This window comes from Amia ocellicauda, chromosome 10 (genome assembly GCF_036373705.1).
Source record: "Amia ocellicauda isolate fAmiCal2 chromosome 10, fAmiCal2.hap1, whole genome shotgun sequence".
In the NCBI taxonomy this organism is placed as follows: Eukaryota; Metazoa; Chordata; class Actinopteri; order Amiiformes; family Amiidae; genus Amia; species Amia ocellicauda.
This window is the reverse complement of record NC_089859.1, coordinates 16758653-16769407: the sequence shown is the minus strand read 5'-3', so window position 1 is coordinate 16769407 and position 10755 is coordinate 16758653. Positions and strand designations below refer to the sequence as shown.

The 10755-nt window shown below is 48.0% G+C and overlaps 1 protein-coding gene across 1 annotated transcript; it reads left to right on the top strand.

Annotated features, from left to right (window-relative positions):
* The first annotated feature begins 127 nt into the window (after positions 1-127).
* On the top strand, positions 128-7418 carry sybl1 (synaptobrevin-like 1). Its single transcript, XM_066715293.1, has 8 exons — positions 128-315; positions 1217-1482; positions 1696-1753; positions 2366-2503; positions 3721-3811; positions 4066-4133; positions 4468-4560; positions 5533-7418. The coding sequence occupies exons 2-8, from the start codon at positions 1337-1339 to the stop codon at positions 5599-5601; spliced, it is 663 nt and encodes a 220-aa protein (XP_066571390.1). The 5' UTR covers positions 128-315; positions 1217-1336; the 3' UTR covers positions 5602-7418.
* Positions 7419-10755: the final 3337 nt, after the last annotated feature.

Sequence of the window (10755 nt, the reverse complement as noted above, 5' to 3'; positions counted from 1 at the left end):
CAAAAATGCTCTCCCCGAGGATTTGCACGCGTTTCCAAGACATGTTTCTTTTTGTTTTAAAATAACTACTTTTTAAAAGCATCGTCCTTTGCCATGTGTTTAATTAAACCCGGAAATCCAGTGTCTTTGAGGACTACAGCTCCCATGATTCAAGAGTAAGGGGAGGCGGAAGTGGCCCTCTTGTCCGATGCAGCAGGTGACTCACAAACTGGGAATTAAAAACATACGCGCAGACGGCGAGGGACGCGGAAACAGCTTACAGGTGCCAGTGAAACCGCGATTTCGAAGAAAGATTCAGCAGAAGGCGACCCCGAGGTAGGGTACAGCGGAGTGTCATCCGGGCTGTGTCTCTCTCTGCATGCATATGTTAATATATATACATACAGGGCCGAAACAAACTGAAAGAGAAAGGAGTTTCCCCCCCAAAGCCTGTGTCGACTTCTGTGCACACAGCGGAGGGCGTTTGGTCTGTGGTTCACAACACTCCCACCGTTCATATAAAGTCATCCTACATAAGACGACAGCGACGCACGTTACTTGATGGTGGTTGGGGGCAGAGGTTAGACTCGCTGGTGAATTATAATGGTTACGCTGGTCGGTCATTCGGCTCGGCTCTCCAGTAACATTGTGAGCCTGGATGACATGCTCGCCCTTCCTCTTCTGTGGGGAAATGGGCTCCGAGCCGCAGCCCTCACAGGACCCGATGGAGAGAGAGAGAGAGAGAGAGAGAGAGAGTCCTAGACACCTTGCCAGACGTATGTTGTCTGCTTTCCGTGGGAGGTGAGAATCAAAATAAGCATTCCTGCCAAATACGAAAATAAGTAAACCAACCCATTGCTTTAGTTGCGTTCAGTGTGTGGTCTTCAATCTGACAGTCTATCCACCTGAAAACAGGCGCCCAGCGCTGCAGCAGTGTTAGGTGTATATAGGACCTTTGCACCCATGGCCTCTGTCACAGGATTCACCAGCTGCGCTGCTGCACCGTCCCATGCACTCCTAACACCTCAGTAGTGATGATTGCCTCTTTTCAGGTGGACACTGTCAGATTGAAGACCACATGCTGAATGCATCCAGAGCATTTCCACGTGTAGGAAGTGGGCTTTCCAGGGAGAGACGTGTGTTTTGTAGACACTGTCTGGGTTGTCCTACAGACAAAAGCATACCTGTATTGTAATCTTCCATGTGGGTGTCTCACTCTGTGGTTTCTCCTCCACAGCTGAGCTCCTCCTTCTCCTCCTCCAGCCCTTTCGTCTCTGTGTTTTGGCCAGCTGCTACCTGTGTATCCCATCCCCTTGACCCCTACCCACCTGCCACTTCTCCCCCCTCCTCCTGGGCCATGGCGATCTTGTTCGCGGTGGTGGCGCGTGGCACGACCATCCTCGCCAAGCACGCCTGGTGCGGCGGGAACTTCCTGGAGGTGACGGAGCAGATCCTGGCTAAGATCCCTTCAGAGAACAACAAGCTCACCTACTCACACGGCAAGTGAGTGGACCCCCCCCACACACCCCAGAGCAACACATCTGTACACTGTCAGTGTGGACGATATATTCCACAACATGTTTTTCTTTTTAATTAATTGACATTACTTTAATTCAGATGATGGATGCTAGATTCTGATCTGTGAACACTAATGTTTTCTTTGTTTTTTCCCCCCCACTTTTTCTTTTTCTACCTTTGTCTCCACTTTCCCTGCAGCTATCTCTTCCATTACATCTGTCAGGACAGGATCATTTACCTGTGCATCACAGACGATGTAAGTATGAGACCCACCCCCACCTCATTGCCATGCGGGAACACCAGTGAGTCACCCAGTGCACAGCCGACTTGTGCAATTCGGATGTTCACTGAATTGGGAGCCTGTGTGCCTGCGTTTGGGCAGATGGTTGAAATGACAGCTGGGTTTCTTTGCTGCCCAGTCAGTGCAGTGTGCTTCAGGGGTTGCAACTCATTAGATCTGCTTCAGGATTTGATCTGCCCTGGTGTGGGTGTCTCCCTGCATTTGTGCTCAGTGTCTCCCTGCGTTTGTGCTCAGATCCCAGGCCAGCCAACTCCAGTCCAATCCAACCAATCTTGAATCATCAGCTTGTATCTTGTATCAGGGTAGCAGTGTGGAGTAGCAGTTAGGGCTCTGGAGACTGGAGCGGAGGGTTGTGGGTTCAGTCCCAGGTGTGGGGCACTGCTGTTGCACCCTTGAGCAAGAGACTTTACCTACATTACTCAAGTAACTTACATTACCTGCTCCAGATCCCCTTCAGCTACCCTCCAGTTCTAGAACTAACAGACCCCACACCACTAGGACGGGCCAGGCCCAGCTCATGGTGGCAGTCACATGATGGGTGTCTCTTTGGTTTTTTCCCTGCTGCAGGACTTCGAGAGGTCGAGAGCATTCAGCTTCCTCAATGAGGTGAAGAAGCGCTTCCAGACAACATATGGCTCGCGGGCGCAGACGGCACTGCCCTACGCCATGAACAGCGAGTTCTCCAGCACACTGGCTGCCCAGATGGTGAGCCTCACCACCCCTGTCCTGCCCTTACTCAGCAGTGTGTGTGTGTGTGTGTGTGTGTGTGTCTGTGGGACTGATGGTGGTTCCCTTTGGGCTGCCCTACTGTTCTTGCAATGCCTTGACACCCATTTTGGGTTTTGAATGCAGGAAACGGCACAGGAAAGCTGGATCGTGCCACATGAATATTTCAGTGGGCTGATTTATAAGTGAATCCACTTCATTGACCCTGATTATAGCTTTGTAACATCATAGGGTTTATTTATATAACTTAGTCACGAGTTAATCAATAAGAACAAAATACATTAAAAAAAATAGTCTAGTGTTAACATTGACTGATAATATTACCTCTGACTTTGGGGGGGGCAGTTAAGGGGCTGTGTGTGCTTTGAGCCCCCATCGTAGAAAGCAGCAGTGGTGGTGTCACATGGTTGACATTAAATTAAGGCCCTGGCGGGGCTGGGTCTGTGTTCTGTGTGATTTACAGCCAGTGCAGTTTATAATCCATGCTTTACCCGGTCTTTATCCTGTGCAGAAAAATATAAATAATAATAATATCAATATAGCCTCAAAATATTACAACGACACCTTAGAAACACAAGGCCATGAAGTGGTGCCACTGATAAAGACTAGTACTTTCTTGACTTAAAGCACTGTTCTTTGTATTTTATTTTTAAACCTTTTACTCCAGGGTTCTGTAGCGCTGCTAGCTAAGAGCAGTAGCCGATGCAAATGCATGCATGCAGATTTAGCTCCAAATGGTCACTACTTAAATTAAGCTCTACAGTTGTTCAGACCTCAACTGGAACTGAAACCCAGAAGTCCTGTCCTGTGGCCCGGCAGCACCAGAACTCCAGGCCCTAGAACAGCAGCACCTAACAATGGAGCAAAACACAAACAAAAAAATGAAATGGTAGAAGTAAATGAGCTGGGACTAAATCTGCATGCTGATATCTACATATGAATTCTGGGGTAGATCTATGGAGAACATGTTCCAACCAGCCAACTGCTGGTCCTGGCAGGCCATGGAGCCTGCCGTCTACACGTGCACCACTGCCAGGCCTGTGGGGAGCAGTCATCAAAACCCAGCTACGTCCATAAGCAGGGCACTGGCGTGTCGCAGAGCTGGGCGGCAGTACAAACGGGGAGTGATACTGTTGTGGGCTGAAGCATGGCCGCCATCTCACAGTGTACCTCTTCATTTCCTGTCCCTCCTCCAGAAACATCACTCAGACCCCCGGGGATCTGACCGCGTGGTCGAGACACAGATGCAGGTGGACGAGCTAAAGGGCATCATGGTTCGAAACATTGGTAAGCTGGACTATAGGTGCATGTAGTAGTAGTTATCAGTAGCAGTCCATAGTATTGTTATTAGCAGTTTAGACTTAGAATTAGTAATACATTTTTGTTGTTCTTTGTTACTTTTTAAGTCCGTTAAGCTGCAGCAGTCACTACCACAGCTCGTTTTCTAACTGAGAGCAGTCGCACTGGTGGAACCTGCTTTTTGTGTTTGGTTATAAAAACAATGCAGTGTCCATCGCTCTCACTCTCCTGCTGTCTTTCAGACCTGGTGGCCCAGAGAGGAGAGAAGCTGGAGCTGCTGATTGACAAGACTGAGAACCTGGTGGAATCCGTGAGTCGCACACTGCCGCCTCACAGTACAGCCGCACACTGCCGCTCTGCACACATCTACACCAACACCAGGACCTGCGCAGCTCACTGCTCCACCTGCCCGACAGTTTAACACGGTGTACCAAGCTTTGTCAAGGCGTTTGTTTGAATGCAGACTTTGAATACTGTATACACAGAGATGTATATTTACCAGATTTTGTAAATTGTTAATATTCTGCAAATGCATACACTGCTCATGGGGCCTAGCTTGAATGAATGTTGGGAAGGTATGAGTCTTAATTGAGTCTCTCTCTTTTCCCCCCCATCATTTTCTGTCCAATCTCTTTCTCTCTCAGTCCGTCACCTTTAAGACAACCAGTCGGAACCTGGCCAGAGCCATGTGCATGAAGAACCTGAAGTTGACGCTGATCATTGCAGTTGTGTCTATTGTAAGTACCCCCCCAACACACACACACACACACACACACACACACTTGCTTAGTACTCTCCTACTCGTTTACTTAGTTTCGCCCCCTTTTTCAATCCACGGACCCCCTTCCGCCTCCACCCACTGCTGTGCTTCCTGAATGCACAGATGAGTTATGAGAACACATGACTGTTTTCAGGGAACAGTGTGATTAATTTTCGGAGAAATCGGATGATTCTTATCCCTCCACAAAAGCTTGTCCGCTTTTCACTCTCCGCCCACCCCCCCAGCGCCACTATTCCGCACACCAGACGTGGCAGATAAAGGCCTTTATTAATCCAATGTCAGTCCCTGTGTTTGATTAGCACAGAACAGAGCTGTCATTGCAGGTTGTTAAACTGCACAGCGTTCGGACTGTTACTGATGATAAACAACCAGACTATTGTTGCTGAACTATAATCATTTTACAGTCTTGCTTGTAGGTTTTTAATAAATCAAACTTAAAAAAAAAATAAAAAAAAATGTAAAAGCTTCTTTTGTGAATCAGCTTTTATATTGAACGTGTTTACTTAAAATCATAAATAGTATATAAAAATACATATCACATGGTTATATGCCTAAAGCAGTAATAAGTTTGTGGTTGCATACGTTTGAGTTTCATAAGCCTGCTAATGTAACCTTTGGGACTAGCCTGAGCTCCGGACATTCAATGAAGAAATCTAGTCTTGAGGCACTAATAAATTGCACGGCCACACAAGGTTGTGTTCGGGGCGCCTCTGTGTGTCCTTGTGTGCATGTGTACTGTTGTGGATCAGGGTCGGCAAGGAGGTATGTGTGCAGGGTGGAGCTGGGTTAGCGAGGTTTGTGTGTAGGTGGGTCAGGGTTGAGCTGTGTATAGTGTTGTGTGGCTGGGTTAGTGAGGGGCTGTGAGTATGTCTGTTTTGTGTATCCGAGATGGCATGGACCCGAGTTTGTGGTGCTGTTGTTCCTGCAGGTTGTGATCTACATCATTGTGTCTGCGGCCTGCGGGGGGGTGGCCTGGCCCAGCTGTGTGAAGAAGTAAGGGAATGGGGAGAGGACAGAGCAGAGGACAGAAGTGGAGGAGAGGAGGAGCACCATGACACCCTTCCATCAGCGCCCCTCCCGAGCCGAGCCCCGCTGGAAGGAGGAACAGAACCTCTTACCAGACCCGACCACCTGGACTCGAACTGACACCCAGAGACTGCGATCCCACAAAACCCTGCACCCACCCTCCCCTTCCTCTGCTTTCTCGTTTCACACTAGCAGAGAAAGACTAATCCCATGGCCGAGCTTGCCTTATGAAATGGAGACAGGGGAGTATACATTTTATATGTGTATATATAAAATCCAGATAATGACGGTTGCAACACATTCCCCCACACCAAGCCCCCCACCCCCACGGACCTGGGAGAACTCTGACTGTCGTGGTCTGTTTGCTGTACAGATCGTGATTGCGTTTTTTTTTTCTGCGCTGTTGATGCCTGGAATTATGGAATCATTGATTAATTTATAGAAGAGGAGTAGGGAAAAAAAGAAGAGAAACACACTTTGGGAGAATTAACTGTTAAACATGTATATATGTTTGTTTGTTTTAACCTTAATTGTAAACCAGTCTTGTCACCACAGAGGGAGAGTGGCAGTAGACTGGGGGGGTTGAGAGAACAGCCCTGGGCAAGGGGCTCATAGTACAAGTGATGGATAACCGGTGCACATTGTACAGGGCTGCGGTTGAGTGGGCAGTTCACATTTTCACTGGAGCTGGTTTAAACGCACTTGATCCCTTGGTTTCCTGAACCCGCCTGATGAGAGGGCGTCTTGTACATAGCTTATGTTATCCAGTCCCACACTGGCTTACACACCACCAAACCAATTGCCCGACTGACCTTTCAGCTATTTGATTGCAAGTGCTTGGATGTCAGCGGCAGAGAGCCAAGCTGGAGAGGTCAGGCTTCCCAAGAGAATGGGCTCTTTGAGGGGGTGGGGTGGGGTGGGGTGGGGTCGGGGGTAAATAAAAATTATCCCCTTCCCTCTTTCTCATGCTCTCCCCAACCCTGGAAGGCTGAAATACAGACACAAGATCCCATGACCCCTGCCCCCTCCAGCTCTGCAGTGATGGATCACCCCGTGTCACAGCAGAGTGTACTTGAACCCAGACGTTGTGTAACAGCGCACAATATCCCTTATTGTGTGTGGAGTACTGCTGCCCATCTCCAGTGGGAGTGGCTGGAGAAGCTGGGAGCGCTCCCTCTCTGAGCCCTTGCCTTGCGTGTACAGTACAATCCGGTGCACACCATTCCCTACAGTTTCCGGGCTGGAGGAGTCTGGCGTTTCTGTGTTTGGGATCTGTCTGACTGGAGCACTGATCATGGTGGTTGGTGACTTTGGACATGATTTTCACTTATTTTTTCCTTTTCTCCACTGCTCTAGAATCTAAGCCTCCCCGTCAACAAAGCCCTCTATAGTGTTTGGCTGTAAACTAACCCAAAATGATTTGTTCTTTCATTCATGAAGTATAAGTAAAGAAGTGTGTGAAGGTTGACAGTGTCACTGTGCTGCTGGAGATGAGGGCTGGGCGGGGCTCTGTGGCTGGTGGGAGGAGCCAGGAGCTGCCGTTTCATTCTGGATAATAATGGCTTTAAGATGCTAAACTGGGTGTGGCTGTTTGAGGTGGGCACTTTTAAACCCCCCCCCCACCCCCACACACACAGATACACACTTTATCGTTTTTTGTTTTTTTCACTCCTTGCCTCATATTATTCATTGTTGGTGTTGTTTGTCAAGTTTTGTTATTTAATTCCCAGTTTTAAATACAATTATAAAAAAATAAGATGCAAATGAAAAATAAAATGTAAGAATGTGTCCGGCTGTTTTAAGTTCGGTGAGAGAGCATAAGATGCAGTTTTGTTGTGTATAAACACCAGCTGCAGTATCTGAGGTCAACAGTTGGGAACAGAGGGATCTGGAATAGAGATATGCACTGTACCCAGCCGTCAGGATTAAAATCTTGATCTCATTCTTATTGCTTAAAATCAGTTCTTAATTCCACTTTATTTTTAATGAAGTCTCAGTCCTATAGAATCTCCTGATGGAAATTGATTTGCAACTTTTTACGACTGGAAAAGGAATTGGGATTTGGAGCAAAGACTATGCTATGTTGTAGCCCAACACCTTAATAATTCAGAATCCTTATTCTAGATTGTGATGCTGCACTGCACTGCAGAAAGGGGAAGTTTTCACTGCACCCATGGTATTGCAGCAGGAGGTTACCTGCTCTGTATTAAGGCCAAAGCACAGAGTGTGATTTTACTGGGGACTCTGATCTATAACCAATATGTAACCCTAATTTAATAAATTAATGCAGGAATCCGCTAAATTACTCAAAACAATGCTCTCTAAACAACCTAAAATGTTACATAATTCCTACCTTCATCTGTATCTCTAATTAAAACAACATTTCTAAATTGGATTTTGATCTATTTATATATGTTGAAAATATTCTTCAATATATAAATAATGTCATACAAATATGGCAATTAGCCTAACCGTTAAATAATATTCAGAATCTTTGTTCTGAACTATAATACTGCATTATATCAACAGGAGAGACGTTGCACAGTGACCCATTATTTATTTCTTAGCAGACGCCGTTGTCCAGGGCGAATTGCAAAATATAAGCGCAATATGATGTGCAATAATCCAGTGCAATTTACACAAGTGTATATGAGATATACAGAAAACAATATATAAGGTCTTGCATCCTAGATAGTAAAAGCAGATAAGTGCAGACAAGATGTTAAGTCACAGTCAAGGGCCAGGGGAAAGGGCGCATAGGGGAAATCAAAATAAACGATTCGAGTACTAGTAATGCAAAGCAAACAGTATGACCAAACGTTGTATAAGTGCTATCTTACAGGAGGGTAAAATACTAAATTACAAGTACTGTCTGAAAAGATGTTTCTTGAGTAAGCGCCGGAAGGAGGTCGGGGACTCGGCTGGTTTGACTTCGGTGAGAAGGTCATTCCACCAGCGATGAGAAGGAGCGGCTCTGGAGGAAGGGGAGTGGAGGGGAGGCAGGGTGGTTAGTCTTCTTGTGCAGGAAGACCGCAGTGGTCTAGAGGGGATGTATGGAGAGACGAGGGTCTGCAGGTAACTCGGTGCAGTGTGGTCGAGACAGCGGTAGGTGAGGGTCAATGTCGTGTACTGAATGTGTGCCGGTTTCAGGAGCCAGTGGAGTAGCGTGTGCGAATGTTCTGGATGAGCTGGATCAGGGGGTTGTAGTTCCAGGCAGGCCGGCCAGGAGGGAGTTGCAGTAGTCCAGGCGGGAGAGGACCAGTGACTGGACGAGCAGCTGAGTCGAGTAGTTGGTGAGGAAGTGTCGTATACGGCGTATGTTGCTCAGGAAGAATCTCCAGGTGCGTGTCAGTGTGGTGATGTGCTGGGTGTAGGAGAGCGCAGGATCGACTGTGACGCCTAGGTTCTTAGTGGATTAGCGTAGATTCCAAGGGGATTGAGATGGAGAGGTCAGCAGGTGAGGAAGAGGGGGGAAAAGAGGAGATCGGATTTGGAGAGTTAGAGCTTGAGTGCATCCAGGTGGAGATCGCAGAGATGCGAGAGGGGATGAGAGGGTCAGAGGAGGGAAAAAACAGGAAGATCTGGGCATCATCAACATAAAAATGGTAAGAGAAAACATGGGAAGCGATGAGGGGGCCCAGGGAGCAAGTGCAGAGAGAGAACAGGAGGGGGCCCAGGACAGAGCCTTGGGGAACGCCTGTGAGGAGAGGTTGGGGGGTGGATGAGGAGCTTCGCCATGTCACTTGGTAGGACCGGTCACTGAGGTAGGAGAAGAACCAGGTGAGAGCAGTCCCAGAGATTCCAAGGTCAGTGAGGCAGGAGAGGAGGATGGAGTGATCGACAGTGTCAAATGCTGTGGAGAGATCAAGGAGGATGAGGACTGAGGAGAGGGAGGCCGCCCGAGCACAACTGAAGGTGTCAGTGACTGCCAGGAGAGCCGTCTCAGTGGAGTGAGCTGTGCGGAAGCCAGATTGCTGCAGAGGATCAAGAAGTGATGGGTTAGAGGAAGGGGAAGTAGGGAGACAGGGCGGTAGTTCTGAGGAGAGGTAGGGTCAAGTGATGGTTTCTTGAGGAGTGGGATGACAGCAGCATGTTTGAAAGCAGAGAGGAAACAGCCAGAGAGGAGTGAGGAGTTGAGGAGGTAGGAGATGAAGAGGAGTAGATCAGGAGCAGTCGCTTGGAGGAGTTGAGTGGGGAGAGAGTCCAGGGCACACGTCATGGGTTTGTGACCTAGGAGGATAGAGGAAAGTTCGAGAGAGTGAGAATGAAGAAAAGAAAGCTTGATCGGTGGGAGACTTGAGTGGGATTGGACGGGGGGGGACATAAGAACATAAAAACGTAAGAACATATGAAAGTTCACAAAAGAGAGGCCATCGTACATGTTTGGTGTCCATTAATAAGTAAGTGATCCAAGGATACTCTTGGGACTGTTGAAGAGCTTGCGGATGTCTGTGATCTTGGAGGAGAAGGAGGCAAAATCATCTGCAGAGAGAGACGAGGGAGGGGGAGGGGTAGGAGAAGGTGGAGTAGAGTTTGTGGGGGTTGTTGACAGAGGATTCAAAGAGTGACTAGAAGTAAGACTTCTTGGCTGAGAGCAGGACTGGAATCGGAGAGATTGTCATGGCCGCCTGGTGTTGCTGTGCGGCGTCTTCTCGCAGTCTTCTCCTTGCTGGAACCCCTGCCCTTTGGAAATGTGGCCCTTCAGAAGGGGGCACTGAAGGCTGCTGGCGCTGACTGCTGGCGCAGGGGGCTGTTAAATATCCACCTGTAACTAATTAGGAGGGTACACACCTGCATTGCATTGAATGACACAAGGCTGTCAGGATGGCACAATCCCTCCAAGGCAGGACTGCTAATAGCACAGTTAATAGCCACTTTAGATCTGAATACAGACAAGGGCAGTGCCGGACACACACAGTTACACTGATCAATAGCTCGCATGGCATTACATCACTAGGTTACCTGGTACATTATAAGACCACATCCCCGTGAACCGCACTGCACTGTGTTAGGTAGGTGTAACTTCAAAGGGCTGGGAATCACTGCTGTAGTGTATGGAGACATCATGAGGGGAATGCTGGCTCTTACTGAGAAATGTTATTGACTGTATGAATGCAAGGGGAGA

What these genes read in the sequence shown, in the direction of transcription:
- sybl1 (XM_066715293.1), top strand. Translation starts at nt 1,337, where the DNA reads ATGGCGATCTTGTTCGCGGTGGTGGCGCGTGGCACGACCATCCTCGCC. An exon ending in CTCACCTACTCACACGGCAA is followed by an intron (nt 1,483 to 1,695) that starts GTGAGTGGACCC and finishes CTTTCCCTGCAG; the next exon opens with CTATCTCTTCCATTACATCT. An exon ending in CTGAGAACCTGGTGGAATCC is followed by an intron (nt 4,134 to 4,467) that starts GTGAGTCGCACA and finishes TTTCTCTCTCAG; the next exon opens with TCCGTCACCTTTAAGACAAC.